This window comes from Physella acuta, unplaced genomic scaffold, assembly GCF_028476545.2.
Source record: "Physella acuta isolate Inbredline_101_S28 unplaced genomic scaffold, ASM2847654v3 ptg000011l, whole genome shotgun sequence".
NCBI lineage: Eukaryota > Metazoa > Mollusca > Gastropoda > Physidae > Physella > Physella acuta.
Genome location: NW_026731531.1, coordinates 661,430 through 684,344, shown reverse-complemented (window position 1 = coordinate 684,344; position 22,915 = coordinate 661,430). Strand labels below are relative to the sequence as shown.

The 22,915-nt window shown below is 39.8% G+C and overlaps 1 protein-coding gene across 4 annotated transcripts in view; it reads left to right on the top strand.

Annotated features, from left to right (window-relative positions):
* Positions 1–267: 267 nt before the first annotated feature.
* Positions 268–22,915, top strand: part of LOC131934600 (rab11 family-interacting protein 4B) — a gene marked incomplete at its 5' end in the record, with an annotated part of 31,517 nt that continues 8,869 nt past the window's right edge. Inside the window, 14 exon segments of one of the 4 annotated variants that reach the window (XM_059290669.1) lie at positions 268–363; positions 1,055–1,152; positions 8,760–8,992; positions 9,561–9,644; positions 10,062–10,127; positions 11,246–11,281; positions 11,517–11,628; positions 11,832–11,935; positions 12,281–12,371; positions 12,758–12,807; positions 13,136–13,217; positions 13,365–13,502; positions 14,055–14,201; positions 14,951–14,983. In XM_059290669.1, coding sequence (XP_059146652.1) covers positions 268–363; positions 1,055–1,152; positions 8,760–8,992; positions 9,561–9,644; positions 10,062–10,127; positions 11,246–11,281; positions 11,517–11,628; positions 11,832–11,935; positions 12,281–12,371; positions 12,758–12,807; positions 13,136–13,217; positions 13,365–13,502; positions 14,055–14,201; positions 14,951–14,983 — 1,370 coding nt within the window. 4 annotated transcript variants of the gene reach the window in all.

Sequence of the window (22,915 nt, the reverse complement as noted above, 5' to 3'; positions counted from 1 at the left end):
ACGGTTTTAATTATTCTCCTGCCCTTGATTGCTATTGATTTCCCAAAGACAACACGCCACCATACGACTTACTTCTATAGAGAGAAACATTCCAAATGTCGGGCACCGAGAAATGTTTGTCCATTTTAATCTTCACCCACCTCACAAGTCAATTCATTTTATAAACAACGATTGCTTTTATTATATTTAAATGTCAGAAAAGTAGAATAATGTCTGTTCTTCTGTAACTAATCCTATAATTGTTTTTGTTCTGACAGGAATTAACAGGAATTATAAATTTACTTGACCCAGAGGGGCGTGGACTAATTAGCTACGCAGATTTTTGTGAGGGAATACAGCAGATAATTGAGATACAGCAACAAGGTCAGTCATCTGTCATTAATTGTCTGCCATCTGTCATAAATGTGTCAGTCATCTGTCATAGATGTGTCAGTCATCTGTCATTGATTGTCTGTCATCTGTCATTGATTGTCTGTCATCTGTCATTGATTGTCATCTGTCATAGATGTGTCAGTCATCTGTCATAGATGTGTCTGTCATCTGGCATAGCTGGCTGTCAGCTTGTCTGTCTGTCTGTCAGTCTATTCTCCATCTGCTTTGTAAACTGTCAGTCAGATACAATTTTTGTTACATGTAACCATTCTCTTGTCACACCTCAAAGTTTAAACATGTCTAGTGTCTGTCATAGTGTATATTTTCTACATTGTGTTATCTGTCGAAAATTACATCCATATTATCTGCCATCTGTAAGAAAATGTTTTTTTTTTGCTGCATCATCTGTCATCTGTACTGTCTGTCATTCATTATGTCACAACAACTGGTACATCATCTGTCATCTATACTGTCTGTCATCCATTATGTCACAACCACTGGTACATCATCTGTCATCTATCATGTCACAACAACTGGTACATCATCTGTCATCTATACTGTCTGTCATCCATCATGCCACAAAAACTGGTACATCATCTGTCATCTATACTGTCTGTCATCCATCATGCCACAAAAACTGGTACATCATCTGTCATCTGTCAAACACATGTTCTTCTTGCAGCTGCCAGGACCTTTAAGAGCAGTGTCAGTCAGGAGACCTTAGTCAGTGAAGACACGCTCGTCCCTTTAGACATCGCTGGGGACCTTTCGGTGTTAGAGGTAGGTCTTTTCTAGAGCACTGGTACGGCATGGATAGGTCTTTTTTAGAGCACTGGTACGGCATGGGTAGGTCTTTTCTATAGCACTGGTAGGGCATAGGTAGGTCTTTCCTATAGCACTGGTATGGCATTGGTAGGTCTTTTCCAGTGTTTCTTCCAGACTTTTTTCTTTGGGGGGGGGGGGGGGCACTTGAAATTTTCGGGGGGGGGGGGGGGTAGACTTTCTTCGGGGGGGGGGGGGGGCGGACACTGTTAAAAGTATATATTTTCTATATAAATTATATAAATTTCATTTCGTTCGGAAAGAGATGCCTGGAAGAAACTCTGGTCTTTTCTAGAGTAGTGGTATGGTATGGGTAGATCTTTTCTAGAGCAGTGGTATGGCATAGGTAGGTCTTTTCTATACTAGAGCTTTTCTATGACAGAAGAGCCATGTAAAGGTACGTCTTTTCTATACTAGAGGTATTTTTTATGGTGAGCTAGGTCTTTTCTGTGGTAGAGGTAGATCTGGGTCTTATCTAAAATAAATTATGTTCTCCGTTATAGCTAAGTCCATATGTTATCTATATTGCCTTGTCTCTGCAATAAAAATACTTAACTATATAAAATGTAGATAACACCAGAGGTATGCTTAGTTCAGGTGATGTTGCATGTCATCCGTTGACGTTATGTACTTTACACTGAAGAAAAGTATACTGAAACTTATTTGCAAGTTTAGAGCACTTTTATCAACACATCACTAAAACACATGTATTGTCACGTTTTATTGACACATGTGTGTTCAGATATCACTGTCAATAACAAACACATAATTTAGACATCTGTATCATCACTTCGTTTATTCACCTGTATGAATTCGTCTTAAAATAATTTTCAATCCAAGCAACACCTGGGCAATATTTGATCTCTACTTTCACCTGAACTTCTCCCAATAATCTTATCTTGATCTATTCGATCTCTCAAGGTCGCCCAGTAATCGTGTCAATCAACGAGTGCTTCGATCAGTATTTCTACTCAATCGATCTGTTATCTAGCGATCTATGTGATAACACTGAATTTAAAAAAACATTAGATAGACAGAATTGGATGAGTTTGTTAGACCTAAACTTCTAGTCCTAGCTTGCTGTTGACGTTTCAAATATCTTTTGACAAAATATTGACTTGAGTACCAATATAAAATTATAAAGATTGACATTCACAAGAGTAGATATGTATCAGGTTTCTAGTTTTAAAAAGTTGATGATATGAAAAATGTGTACAGTTTTGCAGTTTTTAAACAACACGGTAAAGTTTAAAGCCCTGAAGCTACTTATAGCCAGAAGGACATTTTCAGTAACAATGGGTTGGATCCATTATTGATCAGCTGCATCGATTGATTGGTTTCATTGGTTCGTTAACCAGAAGCGTGGATGATAGTGGTGGGTGGTGGTTGATGGGAATCGTGGTGTGTGGGGCTTGCGTGTGTGAGTGGTGTGATGTGTGGGTCTCTCTTGGCCTCACCTCCGACCTCTTCTGCCAGAGCTGCAGGGTTTATTTCCTGTACCATCACCTGTGACAGTGAGCCCTAGCTCTCCTGGCCAGCACCCTGCAGGATTTTGTTATCGATTAATTATCAAGTTATTGATTCGCTCAATTGGGAGTTTTGTCTTTTGTCTTACGCCAATACAACAGTTATCGTGACTATAGAGCAGCTATGTAACATTGTATTCACGTAACTTCGTAATTTGGAGGGGTAAGTATATCATCTGTGTGGATTATGTTTGAAAATTTTGCTACATTTAGTAGCCAGTGCTACATGTGCTATCAAAAAAGTAGTTATTAGTCGTTTCCTAGCCCATCCTTAGTCCACTCTGTCACATGAGATTTGGGGTGGTTGGCCTCAGACTTATAACTGGCCATAACTTGATGTTTGACCACACCTTATAGCTGGCCATAAATTGATGTTTGACCAACTTATAGCTGACCACTTTAATAGCTGGCTGCCAGCATTAATGTATTGTACTGTGTTTGCATCTTCTGTAATCAGAAGGAAAAAAACTATTTCTAAAACAATATTCAAAATAACAAAAAATATTCTGTTCAAGAAATCAATAACCGATCAATAACCTATCAAAGCACAGTTTTCTATCGATTAGAACAGGGCATCAATTGTTTAGACTGAGTACGCTTGTCAAATGGGACCTCTCTAGGGGAATGTTAGGAGATCGGGTCTCTCGCTGTTAAGGGGTCTTCCTGACCCCAAAATGCAGGGATCCCTCTAATCCCCAAATGCAGAGATCCATCTGACCCCCAAACGCAAGAATCCGCCTGACCCCAAAATGCAGGGATCCCTCTAATCCCCAAATGCAGAGATCCATCTGACCCCCAAACGCAAGAATCCGCCTGACCCCCAAATGCATGGATCCCTCAGACCCCCAAATGAAAAGATTTTCCCGTCCTCAAATGTCCACAAACAAGGAAAGGTTGCGACGTCTCCTGACTAAATTATTATTTAGCTCACAAATTATCAGTGATCTATCCCATAATTTGTGTTCTCTAATTAATGACGGCTGTTATGTAAACATTGCAATATTCGTGTCACCGCGTGATGGTGTAATTTAAGGCAGGTACTAATTAGTTGATTGTTTACTACGTCCTCCAAATTATACCAGCTGCAACTGTATGTTTAAAACTGTTTCCCTTGTAATCACTATGTGGGTAATGGGGGGGTGGCTATAATAGATATAGTCTAAAATTGTGTTTACATTTTTTTTTTTAGTTTTCTTTATCTAACTTAGTCGTTCACTGTCTCTTATCTGCTAGTTTTGTCGAAACGACGCTTGTGATTTTTATTGAGCTTAGAGAAATAACATAACATTCCAGTTTCGGCCCGGGGGTGGGGTCTATAAAGAATGTGATGAGTTCGAATCTGGCCGCGGCGACAGCTGGCCATGTTGTCATGAGAACCTCCCTCGGCCATCAATAACATTCCGACCTCGCGTCTCGAGCCTGGCCGATGGCGTATCGCTGACCTGATTTCTCGTTCAATCCGATTCTTCTCACTCGCCACGCGTTTTTGTTGTGTCTAGGCTCTTGGTGAGTAGTCGATTACTTCGTCTGATCGATAGGCCGACAGAAATCGATCAATTGACGGTGTATGGTTAGAATGAGCTACATATGAAGCCATCATAAGTTTCTAGGCGCTTAGAGCTAGCGAAAGCGAGAGTTAGATCAGACGTGAGAACTGCAACCAACTACGACTCTTGTACAGGTTTGACTGCAAGTGATCCAAGCAACAGATTTCGAATTGTTCGTCACGTGAAATGAGTGGTCAGCGAGAAGTATGAAACTACCTCGGGCTAATAACTGATTGATTTCTTTGTCCATAAACGGGCTGACATTCAGTTGAAAGGTCATTCACGTGGGTGTGACGGGGGGTATCATATGATGTTAGTAACCATGGGATGGGGGTGGGGGTGGTATCGTATGATTTTAGTAGCCATGGGATGGGGGTGGGGGGTAGGTATCGTATGATGTTAGTAACCATGGGATAACTAACACAGATGCGGGGAATGTTGGGATAGTTTGACAACCTTCTGTATAGACGAGCTGTGAGGAAGGATAGAGTTGTAAGTAGAATGAGTTGGTGTTTGATGAGGGGTGGCTGGTGTTAGGAGGTTGGTGTTAGGATGGGTTGGTGTTGTAAGCAGGATCGGCTGGTGTGTAGCAGTCCCAGCTAGTTAACATGTGTACCTAACATAAATAATGTCACGTACCGATGTGTGAGGTAGTTGAAGACTGAGTGACGATTGGTTGCCTGAGTACAGGCGTAAAAAAACGAAATTAAAATATCTTTTGTTAGTTTTCGTCGTTGAAATTGTACTTATATTGAGAGAGGTTGACTGTGGAGCTTTTGACATCATTTTAATTGGATCTGGATGTTTGTGGGGGGGGGGGGGGGGGGTAAATTCGACTTACCTGCCTGGTATAATATCAGGACGAGATACTGGCCACAGTAGCACTAGACCAGAAAACTGTTCGTGTTTTTGTTTTGAATTAACAGGAGAGGTGGGGGGGGGGGGCAGATTCGATTGAGCAGTTTTCATGTTTTAATGTCTTGGCATTTCTCTGACATATCCGGTTGTCTGGAATATCCTGCTGTGTCTCTCAGACTAATGTCTAGTTGTGTGTTGTCTCTAGGCACCTACTTTGTGTAGGAGTACCACCAACTTGTGTACGACTACCACCAACTTGTGTAGGACTACCACCAACTTGTGTAGGGCTACCACCTAGTTGTGTATGACTACCACCAACTTGTGTAGGACTACCACAACTTGTGTAGGACTACCACCAAGTTGTGTAGGACTACCACCAAGTTGTGTAGGACTACCACCAAGTTGTGTAGGACTACCACCAAGTTGTGTAGGACTACCACCAAGTTGTGTAGGACTACCACCAAGTTGTGTAGGACTACCACCAACTTTGTGTAGGACTACCACCAACTTTTGTAGGACTACCACCAACTTGTGTAGAACTACCACCTAGTTGTGTAGGACTACCACCAACTTGTGTAGGACTACCACCAACTTGTGTAGGACTACCACCAACTTTGTGTAGGACTACCACCAACTTGTGTAGGACTACCACCTAGTTGTGTAGGACTACCACCTAGTTGTGTAGGACTACCACCAACTTGTGTAGGACTACCACCAACTTGTGTAGGACTACCACCAACTTTGTGTAGGACTACCACCAACTTTGTGTAGGACTACCACCTAGTTGTGTAGGACTACCACCAACTTTGTGTAGGACTACCACCTAGTTGTGTAGGACTACCACCACGTTGAGTAGGGCAGTCCTTACCTTATGCCATACCTGGAGTCAAAGACTTATTTGACCAGCTGCAACAGACATGTATTTAGCCAGGGATGTTGGCGATATTATGAATTGATATAACCCCGACCATGCTGGCTTTTTGTATAATAAAAATACAAGTCCTGTATTTAAAAACTTATGATATTTACTAAACTCAAGTTACCGTGCGTAATGTTTTTTAACTTTTGTTATGATGAATGTCTCTTGACTTCTCACTATACTTTGATGTCCAATGCGTAATAAATATTAATGGAAGTCAACTCTTACTATTGGGGAAATATAGTTTTTTCTTGTTGTTTCCCTTGGTTTCGAAAATGTTCCTTTTCTCACATTCCATTTGTCTCCCCTGGCAATGAACATGTTTTGGCATGGTGCCTTAAGCTTAGCCTGGTAAAGCAAGCACATCTTTATAAAAACAATGTTTGTATGTTGATTATAATTTGCGTTCGTCTATCAACCTCCTCCCCTCCCTCTCCTGATTCACATTCAGATATAATACTATACTTTACAGTCGTGTTTTCTACTTGTTTTTTTTTTCCTTCCCTGTTTCTGCGACCTGCCCCTACCTGTTCCCACCTATTTACGTCTGCAGGCTGTGATATTATTTATAGTCGCCGTGTCGTGGCGGCCAACACAGTGCTGTGTTGTCAGACGTCAAACGCTGTCAAAGTTCCTCTGACGTGTTGTTGTGTTTTCTTTCGCTAACGGATTAGAACCCGTCATATTCTGATGTGCTGCAGAGATCAGTGCTGCCTGAAGTTGATGAGACGTACCTTACCAAGTTTGTGGTTTCGTTATAATGTTGTATACATCAGCCTGATGATTTGACCATCTCGTGTAGGCGAATGTTGACTTATATACGTCGTAACGTGCCGACGAGAAAGTGGCTAACGATTTAAGTGGACAGGAAGTGACTAGTAGCCCTCGGCGGCACGGACGTTTGAGGGCTGGGGTTCTGCTAGGGAGGTTTCAACGTTTTGTTTCGATTTTGTGTTGACATAAGGATGTCAAGCCGACCGGAGGATTCTAATGACAGCGATCTGAAGGTAAAACACACATTTCTAGCTACCAGCCTCGTTCTAGATCTACTGCTTGTGTTGTTTTCTGGTACCTCAGGTCTAAACGTTGTTATTTAACCTTTGACTCCTGTAGATCTACGCACTTATAGACCAATAAACGTAAAAATTGCATACGTTATTTACTTGCACCTAGAAACAAACGCGGTACCGACATTGATCTATAGAGTCTAGATCTAGATCTGGTTTTGTTGACAACTCTGTCACACCAACCACAACGGAAGGTATCAGGTCCAACCGAGCTTAGTACCCGTTTGACAAGCGGTGTGCCCACCAAACTAAAATATACGGCCCCTGTATTGTTGTTTTTTGTGAGGGGAGGGGGGGGTGCGTATATTTTAATATTGCTGAAAAAAATCAATCGTTTGACTATTCAGAAATTAATGTCACAATTTTAGCTAGTTTCTTTGTAACAATTTATTTTTCAGTGGAAATTTTCACGACAGATTAGTTTTTCTACACATATTATAAGGCCACATGCACCTGATTTTGGAATATATATCTATACTAGATCTTCTACCCACACAAAATGTTAACTCTACCGACTCAAAGTAATGTCAACGCTCTTTTGTACCCAGCCCCTCACTAAATACAGCTTCTGTTCTTGTCACCACCACACCATATAATAACTTGGGGCAATGCTAGGCATACCACACCATATAATAACTTGGGGCAATGCTAGGCATACCACACCATATAATAACTTGAGGCAATGTTGGGCATACCACACCATATAATAACTTGAGGCAATGATAGGCATACCACACCATATAATAACTTGAGGCAATGCTAGGCATACCACACCATATAATAACTTGAGGCAATGTTGGGCATACCACACCATATAATAACTTGAGGCAATGATAGGCATACCACACCATATAATAACTTGAGGCAATGCTAGGCATACCACACCATATAATAACTTGAGGCAATGCTAGGCATACCACACCATATAATAACTTGAGGCAATGTTGGGCATACCACACCATATAATAACTTGGGGCAATGATAGACAGGTCAGACAATGGTAGGCAGGTACAGGTTTATTGTCTCCCCTGCTGTGTGGCCTACAGGGTTGTGATGGGAAAATAATCAACACAAACAGTATGTAAAGGGGAGAAAACTCTAGCCAGACATAGTCTAAAAAAAACTTGTTGATAGATGTCCTGCTGTGTTAATGAACTTGTTTTAGCTGTTTGAAACATTTTCTTCTTGTGCCCAACTTGCAACAAAATCATCTTACAGGGAGATAACAAAATGTCGCATGTTTGTATTTACTTTCCTCAACCTTTGTGGAAAAATCCAACTGTTGAAGTTTTAGAAAATTGGCATCAAATTATTTTTACAAAGCTTAAGACTTTCACTTTATTTATTGGTTATTTTTGTTTAACAAAATGTAGTCAAAACATCATCCCAGGTTATTTTTTATAAAACTTATTGTTTTTATTTTGTTTTAGGCTAGCCATGTTAGCTTTTTATCCTGCAATAGGCCCAGTTTAAAGAAAACATTCTAACTAATTAACTTGTCCTATTTTATTGAAACAACCATTTGCTCAGTGCATATTAAAATAATTAAAACAATTATTTAATCCTATTTTTATTTAGACTTTTTAGTTATGTTAGGATAAAATTTTCACAGAAATGTTCTAATATTATGAAATAAATGTACTTTCAGACCCACAAGCCTAACTCCACCTCCAGCAGCCAGTACACCTTTGCTGAGTACGACTTGTCTGGGTTTGACGACTTCTCAGGGATAGGCCTGAACCTGAATGGTAGCACTCACCAGTCTAACATTATCCTGCCGCAAACTGAACTCAACGGAAACCCTTTTCTGCTGCCACACCTCTCTGAAGATGAGGGAGATAGCGCCATAAGTGGGAAATCTTCTGAAATCAATGAGAACAGGTACGTCTTTTTGTAACTTTTTCCTTCTATTAAAACTTTTATTTCATTTTTTTATAACATCTTTGTTGATCTTTCACTTTCCTTTAGAATCTGATCCGTTTGATTTGTTTTATTTCAACTTTAGGAAAAGTAGCAAATAAAAATTGCATATTTTATAGATCTAAATGTAAATAAAAGCATAGCAAATATTTTTAGAATAGGAAAATATTTGTTGTAATGATCAGCCTCAGTACACAGTTAGGAGACAGAAATAGCCCATAAAAACAAGACCTTGCCACAAGGCACTCTTACACACTCTGTACCACTTGTGTTTTATGATTATTCTTGGCTGAAGATAAAAGATATAAATAGATCAGTGTATTGATACTTTGTTTCTAAAACTAAGGTTACACTGACTGTAAATTTTGAAAAAAAAATCTTATTTGTTTACTTTTAAACTATTAGTTTTTCTCATTAAAATGTGCTATTTAATTTAACATTTTAACCTTATTTCAATAAAAAAATTTCCTTGTTTTTTCTATCTCTTGTTATTTTAAACTTTTTAACTGAAAAGTGACCCATGTTTCAGCCGTCAGGAAATAACAGATGAAGAAAACTATGAAGACTATGGAGAGATCGAATCAGAAGCAGATGTCTCTGATCAGGGTCATCTGTAAGTGGTACATTTTTTTTTAACCATGGAGGGCCAAGCCATTACATGCTGTTACATAACTTATAACGAGTAAGCCACCATGGCGCGCTTTAAGGGTTAAATTTACACCTGCAAAACAATAAATAATATTTGTTGCCCTAACATTGTTTTTGAATTACAATTTGAGTTCTTGTTTCTGATCCAGTATTGTTTTTATTTTTGTCTAAACAATGTTTTGAATAAAACCTTTTCAGCAATTAAATTAAGTAAAATATGTTAAAGATTTGTTTTCCAGCTTTATCTTTATTATGTTGAAATACTTTTACTTCTGAAGAGAAGTTGTTTTTAGAAAAACAGTGTTTAACCAAAGATGCTCAGAGTTTAAATTCACACCAAATAAAAAAAAGTTTTGTAAAACTGAACAACTTCCATCAACAGAACTCCCTCAACACAGAGAAAACGATCAGACAGAAAGGATCCCCTTTCTCGACACCATAAAAAATCGTGGTAGTCATAAGCTTTTTATATTGCATTGGTGTCTTCTTGGTTAGCTTTCTGTTGTAAACTTCTTCTCTTTTGGGCTGAGAAATGGCTTCTTTTTATTCTAACACAGCCAGGAGCATTGCTTTGTGCATCAACTTTTTGCTTGTCTTCTGTCTGCGATTTCATTTCGTAACTTTGATACAGCTTTTTTTTTTTTTAATATTTTTTCATGGTACTAATATTTTTGTTCCCTTCTTATAAAAGTGGTATTTGATCATGATGGTGTAATTAATGTTTACATTTCTGATCTCCTGACTAAAATGTTGTAATGCTTATTAAAATATTCTAATTTGCTTGTAGCATTTCAACTGTTTCTTTTTGTTTTTAAAGCCTTTCTTCACAGTAGAAATAGAGCAAATTAGCAGCACAAACACATGCCATATACAACACATTGCACTGAACTTATTTTTTAATCTTATTAATAAAAGTTGTTTATGAAAATAAAGTAATTACTTAAATTCTTAAATTCTGTTAATTTTAGAACCCACAACAATTTTAAAAAGTTGATACTTAATTTTGTCAGACATGTATAGTCTCTCTTAAATTTAGTTGTTTTTTTCACTGTTGTAATCTTTACAAATTTCATATGTCTCTTTGTGTTTGTCACTCTAGTAAACTTCCCTTACTAAACCAGAAAAATTGGTGTTTTACAGTAGGCCTATGCGGCATATATATCTTTATATTCTTGAAGTATCTGTCATTTCATAAACAAACATTTAGCTAGCAGTGATATGAGCCACAGAAATATATAATTTGCTTATTTTTCATAATGCTTTTTTTTAATCTTATACATTCTATGGCTTGCAGTATTTATTCATATTACTTTGGTCAAATTTTGCTAAATATATAAGCCTAGATTACAGCTTTTGTAAAATAGTCTTACACATATTTTAAAATTGGCTGATGAAGAACACAAAATTCAAAGTCTGCAATTTGCATTAAAATACAGATGGTCAAACCAAATTTTTTTTTAAATTAAAAAATCAGATCCTGGACATTTTTTTAACGAAACGTAAGAAAAGATCAACTAAAGCAGCATAACCTCTATATTTATAATTTTATTAAATTATGTATTTCAGTCCGAACCGCAGAATTACATCTGCAGCGCTTGCTAGGTGAATATGCTTTTATTGCCTTTTGGTTGAGTTACAGTTTTGCTATCATCACAATTTTAAATATTAAAATTTATTCTATACATTTGCTTACATTTAGTTTTGTACTTTTTAAAATAATTCAGGAAAATAAGTTAAGCTTGTCTTCTTATAGGTAGACTAAATAAGCAAATGGATTAAGATAGTTTCACATTTTAAAATCTAATTTTTTGTTGTTTTCTTGCTCTCACGCATTTAGTCAACTTCAACGAAGTGCCCGCAACTCCCCATCTAGTACCAGACGCAGCAGTTTTGGCTCGGATGAAATATTTGACGATATTGAAGGCAACTTTCAGAGTGTTGATGGCAGGGTGAATATCATGCTATATTTACATAGAGCTTTCTAATTAACGATTCTTTAAAAAAAATTAATTAGGTTAATAACAGTAGTATAACATTACTACTGTGCTCTGTGTATATCAGTTAAAAGGATTCATCGAGTTTTAAATATTTTTAAGCTTTACATTGTAATGATTCTTAACTGATGGGTGAATTTCTTTCCTTTAAAATCCAGTTAAAGTTTTTAGAAGACCAGCTGCAGCATTTGACACAAGTTCAGACAGAGACCAACACCAAGCAGATCAAGCTTAAAGACGAAAACAATATTTTAGTGCAGAAGTGAGTTTGTGTACATTTTATTGAAACCAAGTTACAATTTACAGAATAATTTTTTTAACCTATTGGTCTCAAACCTGCAATAGATCCATAGATCCTGTTATTTTATTTTTGCCTGAACACAATCAAATCAGGCTATGGTAAATTTTAATGCTTGATAATGTATGAAACCAAACTAGTATTATTTTCTATTATAATGAATAATCAATGTATGGATTGATACATATTTTACGAGTGTGTCATAGAAAAATTGTTTTCATTTTGAAAAAAATAGTTTTTGTTTTGCCTTTGATCAGAATCATACATTGGCCTACATGTGTTATATTCAATACTAAATGTTATTTTTAGAGTCATCTACCTAGAGGAGCAGTTGCGAGACATGGAGGTGAAATCAGAAGACAGATTGTCTGAAGAGCGAAGGAAGTACCAAGAATTTATGGTACATTCATATCTATTGTTTTTTATCATACAAAAATTAAAATTCTTCTCTAGTAAATTGTGCATTGTTCAAAAAGATTATAGAAACAGTTGAACTCTCCTTCACCTGTCACATGGGCTGCCAGGTCTAAAAGGGAACTTTACACATATAAGTTGTCATTGTAGTCTTCATTTGAATTTTTTGTTCATGTCAAAATTTGTCTCATATTAATTCTTTATTTCTTTTTTGTACCAGTCTATCATACTGCACTATTTTATTTAACTTTGTGTATCTTTTCGGCTAGTATTATAAAATAAAATATATAAATCCTATCTAACATTGGAAAGTTGGCCAACCCTATCATTTTTGTAGAAGAGCTTAATTTTTTTTTAATACTTTTGTTGCAGTCCAAACAAGAAAGAGATAAAAATGAACAAGTTGATTATATTACACAAAGGTAACAGTCTTTCATAGAATTCCAACATATATTGCAGTTAGTAATAAAGCATCTGTTTTATTACTATTTGCACTAACCTCACTGCAGCTACCATTTGTATATAGCATGTATTGCATGAGCTTTTTATTTAAATATTTAATGTATTTTGGATAGACCTAATGAATTTAATTCTATTTCAAGAATTTTGTATATTGAATCACTCAGTTGGCATATTTAAATGCTTATGTGAGGAAAATTCACACAGACATCAGTGGTACAACATTATGTCTGTATACTTTGAAAAAATAGATGCCAAATTCAATTAAAATAATACCAAAACATTTTTCAGGTTACACAGAATAGAGCAAGAGTATGAAACTTTAAAGCAGGAAGCACCCAGATTACATGCAGAGATAGCTAAACTTAGAACGGTAATTATTTTCTTTGACATTAAGTTTAAACTAAAAATTTTCTTTTAATATAAATCTGTATAACAGGATTCTTTGATCTATCAAATCAAAATCGTTTAGTGAAAAAGATAAAGTTTTCCTCATTACAACTTTTGGCTTGTTATTTAGGAAAAAATGGACATACAAGAAAGGTTACTAGAACGGCAAGAGACTTATAATATTCTGTATGACGACCACGAAAAGTTGAAGGCAGATTATCACAAGCAAGAGGTTTTACATCAGAAAGAGAGGCACAGTACGGGTCAGGTAAGAAAGTCAATGCTGTGGACTCACAGTTGGTAGTAGTTCATTTAGAAATTAATTATTTAATAAAACTAAAATTGTGTTATTGTTGGTACAAAACTTCTATAATTATAATCAATAAAATTTGATATTGTTTAAGATTTTTTAAAATCTTTGTAGGGGGTGGGGTGTGGTTGTGTGGTCGGGTTGTAAAGCTCATGGTTTCTAAAACAATGTCCCCAGTCCAAAACCTTGGGCAAGGTCGACGTGGTTGGGTCGGCTAAGGTTATGGTTGCTGAACAGAAAAAACCCTCATGCAGATGAGGCTTGATAGCTGGGGACAGCAACTCTTCTAGGAGAGACAACTCCAAAATCAGACTAATGCTACCTTTTTGTTTGTTCTTAGATGGACAAAGGCTATGGAAAAAAAAAAGAAGAACAGGCTGAAATCAGAGTCAACACCATATATGGTGCATAACAAGTTTAAAATAATATTTAATTGTGTTGGAGTAAATCCCATCCAACATTACACGTAATTAAGAAGTCCGGGGGTTTAATTCCAACTTTCTTTGTCAGTTGTTAGATGAAATGGGAAAAGAGCTGGAGGAACTACGGAGGTACAGGATTGACATGGAGAATGGTGCCAGGTCGCCCAGCGGGAGTATATCCGAGCTGCCTGGACGCTACCGGGACTTGCAGAATGAGATTCACAAGCTGAAAGAGGTAAGTTTGTCTTTACAGCAGGCGTTGAAAGTTCCATCACTCTTATCACAAGCAGCTCACTTAGTTTTTCTCTCCCTTAACCCAGATTTTATTCATCCATTTAAAAATTCTTATTCAATCTAACAGCTTTGGACATGTATTTTTAAACATATTTTACAAGTTTTATCTGATAAAGAGTAAATAATGTCAAACATGTTTCTTTTGAGAGATATATATTCTATTTTTAGATTCACATTATAAAGTTCAAAGGGCAGATTAATTATTAAGTCAAAAAACAGTGTATTGCTGCTTACATAATTTTAAAATTAAAATAGTGTAGCCACTGTAGGCCTTTACTTTTTTTAATAAATTGCTTAAAAATAGAATTAATTTTTATATTTATTTTAAAGTAAATGTTTAATCCGAAAACTTGATAGTAGATTCTACATATAAAACTAAAAGCAATGAACAAAAAACAATTAATGTAATTGTTGGAGGCCTGGTTTGTCCATACTAAAGCTTCAGCATGATTTTATGTATGGTACTAATACATAGTTTTAGTTCAAGCTTTAAATAGTTTTAAAAAGTCAAGTTCAGTAACTCTGTTTTTCCCAGCCTCATAATTATTCAAGAGTGACCTCCCCTTTGTACATTTATCAACCAATATATTTCATTAAAAGAAAAATTGTTATTCTTAAAGTGAAATGATTCCCAGTTAGGAAATGATACATTATTTAACCATTTTTTGTAATTAATTTTGTTTAACGAAGGCGATGTGGTCAGAATGGAAGGATTTGTGGAAGGTTCGTAGAATATAAAACAAAAACTCTAAAAACCTGGATGTAGTTGGAACCAAGTTTCTAGTTTTAGTTTCGCTTTCACTTTTATATTTTATAACAGCTTTATTTGTGTTCATTTTCAGCATTTTTGTTTGTTTACTTTCTCTGTTGGTTTAGCAGTAAAACTGTTTATGTACTCATTAATGTCTTGAGTGTTCACCAAGTGGTCCAAAACACACAAACACTATGCTTGAGCCTGCATGTGTTATATATGGCTTTACGGTGTAGTCAAGTTTGATTCAACAAAAGCACAAGCAAGCAGCTCTGCTTTATTTTATTTACTTTTCAGTTGAACTTAATTTTGTTATTACTCAACTATATTTAGGAATTTTAATTCATCTCTCTAACTCCTATATTTTTCAACATGAATAATTTAATCATAGAAAAGAACCTTGAAATTATGAAAAATTTAATTTAATAACATAAAGCTGAGCTGGAAAAAAAAATGCAGTTCATCAAATTTCAGGTTTAATTAGCATGTTTTTTTTAACTGTTGTGAATGCAGCCTAGGCAGATGTTTATGTTCAAACTGAAATAAGAAAGTAAAGTTACCGTTTCAAACCAGCCTGGATGTTTATGGGGAAGATGAAGTAGAGTTTGTCTGTTTCTGTGAGCTCAACATACAAATGGATACTGTGGTCAACACTATGTCCAGCCACCTTTAGTTTCCCTAACATCAGACAGGACTGGGTGGAGCAAGGGATGACCTCTTGACTCCAGCCCATGATTTGTCACTTTAAGGTTAGCAGTCATGTGCTCTACCACCCAGCCACACCATCCCATACCATCTAGTGTAAGGTTAATCAGACCTAAATCACCACAAAGTAAATAATTTAGACATTCTTGATTGGAAAACGTCCCCATTTTATCATTAAAGGATTACACAGAATTAGCAATTCACTTGATTGTCACTTTGATGTTAGCTTCAGAAAACATACTACAAGCTATAAAAAGTAAAAGCTTTAACTGATTTAGGAAAATTAAAGATCATTAGTTGTGCAAATACGAACTCAATCTACAATTATTTTTCTTACATCTTAACTTTAATTGCTGTATAAAATAGTTAAACAAGATGGTTGACAAAATTCATCGCACAATGCTTTTTTTCTTGTGGAAGGGAGTGGGGGGAGGGAGGCTGTGTTTAAAAATTTATACTCATTATTTTAAAGAAAGAAAATAATTATCAGAGTAATTCATTTTTGCGTTCATGCACTGATCAGTAATTAAACAAATATTGGGTTAAAATAAATGGAAATCACAAATTATCTCCATGTAACTCTTGCTTTAGTTGCAGTAATTTGTATGAGGAAATTCCTAGTTTTTTATGTGGAATATAGGTACCTAGTTTTTAAATGGAGTGGTTTTGTTTAGGGATTTTTCCCAGTTCTTTATGTTACGTTCCTAGCCTGGTACATTGTTTAGCCTCAACACGCATGTTTGAATGATTAGTGTAATGAAGCAGCTCACCTTTACTGTGCTGGTTTATGACCGGCCCTGGGTGTGTGCCATAATGGTGAGTGAGTCCCATACAAATGTTTACAGCCAACAGAAGGTCTTGTTATCAAACCATTACAGGCTGTTTATTTTATGGCAGGTGGAAACAAGGCCATGGGGGTGTGGAGAGAGTGATACCATGACTTATAGATAAGATAAGGGGTGAGTTCTAGGCAGCAGGGGACGGGGTAGGGGTGAGATCTGGGTGAGTTATAGACAGACTTGGGGAGTGGGGGTGAAGTTGATTAGATCTGGATACGTTCACATGGTAGTAGTTGAGGTCCTGATGAGAATGAGATGGTTTGAGAGACTGGATACACATGTCAGCAAATATCTCTTGAGCTATCGTATACAACTAGAGCTTAGTAAAAGTTGAATTATTTTTTTTAATGTGTACATAATAGCTTCAGCTTTACCTACCGTGGTGAAATTATGGGATGGAATGTTGTAGGGCTCCAGCCTGTGTATTGAAGTCCAGATGTTGCATTGGCAATTGTTTCCCCGTTCACAACTGGCTCAAGTTCAAATCTGTTCCTGTAGCATTCCGAATGGTATTAGTCTTTCATAGAGAACCATCTCAAGGATTGAATAAATCATCCGTAACCCCCACCCCACAGCACGCCCCCTCCCCCACGGTACAGAATGTTGCCTATTTACCATCTCATCACCCAAACTGTTAGTCTCCCCATCATAACAGTTGCTTCCCACCCAATCCCCAAATCAATCAAATCAGTAACTCCCCCCCCCCCCCCCACCTCCAATTCATAAAAATATCCATATTTCAGTTACATCTTATCCACGCTATATTGGATCACGTATACGATAGATTGGATCACGTGTACGATACAACAACCAATAAAATTTAGTGTGTGTTTTAGGGAGTGCGGGCAACATAAAACTTGTGTTCATGAATTGTGGTCAAGGCTACGGGCTGATATGGACCAATTCATAGATCCTTTCACTATTACTTTATCCCGGGGTGGGGGGGGGGGGGGGGGTTGTTCGATTAAGAATCTCTACTTCTCTGGTTACAATGATACCTAAATATACGCTACATGTAAGACCAATGTAAGACTATTTAGTATTCATGTTTCCGTTTCTCCACCTGAGCTGATAGTTGACTTCAGCTATCGGCTTCTGCATGAACCACAAACACAACCCCTAGCCGTGTAATCAATGATGTAAATCCACCTTAGTCTGTGAGAGCCCGTGGTAATGCTGTCACAAGCACGTAATCCATCGAATCGATCCGAGAATCAGGAGAGACGGGGAATCTGTATGTCGCTAATGTCACAATTCACCCCCCCCCCTACTCCACACTGTTCCACGTCTATCGCATCCTGCCCGGCAAGGGGCGTCGGCTGATCAAAGGCCCTGAACTCTCAATTATTCAAGATCGATAACTCTAAGGCTTGTTTTCCCATTAAGTCATCAAATATAGTTCACAGCAAAGGGCTGCTCTGCTTCTTGTTGGTGTGTTTTTTTCTCCCCGCATATTTTAACGCTGTTGTTATGGGGTTTATGTGCAACTTTTAGCTTTTCAACTATCGATTTTTAAACTACAATGTAATCTGTTGCTTCTTCCATTTAGTATAAAAGTTCACGATTTTGAATGTATTTTTATGATTCCGTGCACAACATTCAATCGAGTTTTTAAAAAAGCTGACAATAATTGATGGACTTGCCGACAAAAAATCACTAAACAAAACACAGATACCTCGCTCACTTCCCTCCCCCAACAGTCTAATCCTTGGTCAGGTCAGCCAAATCCAAAAGCCAACATTCGCCAACGCCCAACAAACTTTCACTTCTGCTTTGTAAAAATTCCCCACTGCTGCATGTAATGAGAAATCTGCTTCTGCTGTTTGAGTTTGGCGCCAACAGCCACCCCTCTCACAAACAGCCACCCCTCCCACTAACAGCCACCCCACCCACCAACACCCACAACTCCCACCAACAGCACCTCCCACCAACAGTTACCCCTCCCACCAACACCCACCCCTCCCACCAACAGCCACCCCTCCCACCAACTGCCACCCCTCCCACCAACAGCCACCCCTCCCACCAACAGCCGCCCCTCCCACCAACAGCCACCCCTCCCACCAACAGCCACCCCTCCCACCAACACCCACCCCTCCCACCAACAGCCACCCCTCCCACCAACACCCACCCCTCCCACCAACAGCCGTCCCTCCCACCAACAGCCACCCCTCCCACCAACAGCCACCCCTCCCACCAACACCCACCCCTCCCACCAACAGCCGCCCCTCCCACCAACAGCCAACCCTCCCACCAACATCTACCTCCCCTCCCACCAACAGCCAACCCTCCCACCAACATCCACCTCCCCTCCCACCAACATCTACCTCCCCTCCCACCAACAGCCACCCCTCCCACCAACATCCACCTCCCCTCCCACCAACATCTACCTCCCCTCCCACCAACAGCCACCCCTCCCACCAACATCTACCTCCCCTCCCACCAACATCTACCTCCCCTCCCACCAACAGCCACCCCTCCCACCAACATCTACCTCCCCTCCCACCAACAGCCACCCCTCCCACCAACATCTACCTCCCCTCCCACCAACATCTACCTCCCCTCCCACCAACATCTACCTCCCCTCCCACCAACATCTACCTCCCCTCCCACCAACAGCCACCCCTCCCACCAACATCTACCTCCCCTCCCACCAACATCTACCTCCCCTCCCACCAACAGCCACCCCTCCCACCAACAGCCACCCCTCCCACCAACATCCACCACCCCTCCCACCAACATCCACCTCCCCTCCCACCAACAGCCACCCCTCCCACCCACAGCCACCCCTCCCACCAACATCCACCTCCCCTCCCACCAACATCCACCTCCCCTCCCACCAACAGCCACCCCTCCCACCAACAGCCAACCCTCCCACCAACAGCCACCCCTCCCACCAACAGCCACCCCTCCCACCAACAGCCACCCCTCCCACCAACACCCACCCCTCCCACCAACAGCCACCCCTCCCACCAACAGCCACCCCTCCCACCAACAGCCACCCCTCCCATAAACAGCTACCCCCCACCCACCGACATCCACCCCTCCCACGTCATCCCGTCAATTATCTAACGCATCAAAAATGTTTTCCTGTTTAACTTTTTTTCCCTCCGCTTTCACTTTCACTTAACATCCGCTTTGATTTTGTTATTAGAGTAGACACATCTATTTTTGTGCATGTTTGCCTGTTGACGCTTTGTGAAGCTGCTGTAGGTTGTCCATGCAATGATGTCTATTTATAAGATCAAACTTTAGTGTTGAAACTCTAAGTAGTTTAGTGGCTACTGGAGGATGATAACTGCAGTGGAGGTCAGAAGTGTGGAATAGAAAATTATTGTAAGCTGGTCAGAAGTTAGCTCCCTCTATCCTCGCTACTATTACTGTCAGGGGTGATAATGAGCGGCGAATCATTCATCTTTCGAGCTGTTTCGTGTCGTTGCGTTGACCTCTTCCTGTTGGGAATGCTGGGATTTCCAAGGGTCAGGGGTCGTTTAGAATGAGTTCCACTTCTACTTATGCTTTTCGAAAAATGAAAACATTATTTCATAATTTATTTAACTCATTCGAAACAGTCTTTTCGTCAGTGCCATTGTACTCTAAATTAATATTGCAGATGCTTTCATTCATAAAACGATTCAGTTAAACTCTGCCGTTCCTAGTTTCTGCCTGTGTTAATTTTTTCCCCAGACACCCGTATTGTTCCTCTACTAACCTACTAACCTTGTGTATACTTTACCCCCCCCCCCCCCCCCCACGACTCAAAATGCATTAATCTTTTGACCCCCCCCCCCCCCCCCCGCGTCTTTTGAGCACTAAACTTTGGCCAGTGAGTGCACCACGAAGACAGCCTATTGCACCCCGAAGACAGCCTCCGTTGTCCAGTTTTTATCACGTTTAAATATAAAATTCTATCCACTTACGTGGAACTCGGATAAAACAAAACAACTTTTTGTCAGGACAAGATTTTTTTAAAACTTTTAAAAAAATAAATTTACCAAGGCCATCACTGTATAACTGTGTACGCCTGGGTATTTCCACCCTCTACTGGTCTAGATTTCTGGGTATTTCACTAAGGCATGACAACATCTTGTATTCATCTGTTATGCTTACATAGACTTTCTTAATAACAAAAACATTACAAATCTGTGTTTTGCTAAAACATTGAATGGTGGATCTTTTATCCAAGTCAAGGAGTGGGATTTTGTATTTGACAATAATGCATCCATTGAGTCCAACTTTCACCAACCATCAATGCCAACACCCCCACCCCTCCCATCACCTAGATTCTAGGTAAAATTCCCGTGGAAGCCCCTGGGTACGCATGTTCGGCATGTTTCGCATGGTGCGCACAATGCAACGCGTGTATGGTATCTGACCTTTGAACTCTTGGGTACCGGCTCCCGTCCTCACCTCTCCCCCCCCCCTACTCCCCCCCCCCCCTCCCAGTGGCCCTGAGCTGAGTGAAGGCAGTGGTATTCGTGGAATGTTGCCGCCATGCTCCAGACACTCACTCACGTTATTTATAATACAAGAGTGGGTGGTTGTGTGGGGAGGGGGCGCTGGTGGCAGACACGGGGGGGGGGGGGGATTCTCCTTAGAAATAGCATGGTGGGTGTGGGGTGTAGTCGAGTGTGGGGTGTAGTCTAGAGTGGGGTGTAAATAAATGTGGGGTGAAGTCTAGAACGGGGAGTAATCCATGTGGAGATCTATGAGGATAGTGCAGAGTGTAAGGTGATGAGGAGGGGGTTGGGATGGCAAACAGCGTGTGGCCATGAGAAGCTCTACTATAATGGTAAGTTACTGGGGGTGGGGGGGGGGGGGGCAGGCACCGGGCTATGGGCAAGAGATCTACTATAAGAATGGTAAGCTACATTAGTTACAGGGGGTGATGGTTGGGGGGGGGGGGGGCAAGAGAAGATGTACTATGTGAAAACAAACTTGCGTGCGGACACGCTAACAGGCTTGAATTGTTGGTCCAGATTAAGATTTATTATTTTAGCTTGGCGCGTGGAGAAACTAGAGGGTTTGCTTGTTCAGGGGAAATAATCATTTCTGTCTGACAACCCTTGGGAGCAGGGGGCGTAATTCTTCCTACGAATGTTTATTTAACTTGGCATGTATGTTTTAGTTTGAAAAATCTAAAAAAAAATTTTCTAAAATTTTTGAATGTTTTGTGTTTTTAAAAACACAGAGAAAATATTAGGAGTGAGTTTTCGCAATGAAATTTGATAAACAATGTTTTTTTTTTTTTAAGCGCACACAGCTAAACTGGAAACAAAGCGTTGGCCTTATAATTAGATATACAGTAAGCCAAACTTGCTTGCGTTATCGGATTATAGAGGCCCTGGTGCTATAGTTGTTTGGTGGGGTGAGGAAATCCTCAATGCCGTCATACTCGGTTGTGCCAAGTTTGGTCCAAGATTCCACACTGACCCCTACATTCAGGTGCCTGTAAGCTTGGTCCATTGTACCATAGACCACACTAACCCCTACATTCACGTGCCTGTAAGTTTGGTCCATGGTACCACACTGACCCCTACATTCACGTGCCTGTAAGTTTGGTCCATGGTACCACACTGACCCCTACATTCACGTGCCTGTAAGTTTGGTCCATGGTACCACACTGACCCCTACATTCAGGTGCCTGTAAGTTTGGTCCATGGTACCACACTGACCCCTACATTCACGTGCCTCTTAAGTTTGGTCCATGGTAACACACTGACCCCTACATTCACGTGCCTGTAAGTTTGGTCCATGGTACCACACTGACCCCTACATTCACGTGCCTGTAAGTTTGGTCCATGGTAACACACTGACCCCTACATTCACGTGCCTGTAAGTTTGGTCCATGGTACCACACTGACCCCTACATTCACGTGCCTGTAAGTTTGGTCCATGGTAACACACTGACCCCTACATTCACGTGCCTGTAAGTTTGGTCCATGGTACCACACTGACCCCTACATTCACGTGCCTGTAAGTTTGGACCATGGTACCACACTGACCCCTACATTCACGTGCCTGTAAGTTTGGTCCATGGTTCCATAGACCCCACTGACCCTCCATGCACGTGCCTGGTGTTGACTTACAACTTGAACCTCCAGCTGCCCCCTCGCGAGTCTAGTGGTAAGCGCTTATTGTGGCCACATTAAGCAAACACTTTCTTCCTCCACCATATGGCCAGCGGTAATGGGAGATGGTGAGTCGCAAGATGCCAGGCTGGGGAGGGGAGGGGGAGGGGAGCGTGTAAAATTAATACAGGCTACAGTGTTGCCCTTACACATTCCTCAGCTGTCATAACACTGACGCCAATTCCTGCTTTCACGGTGTCGCAATGATTTGTGTAACATTACGTCTCTCTGG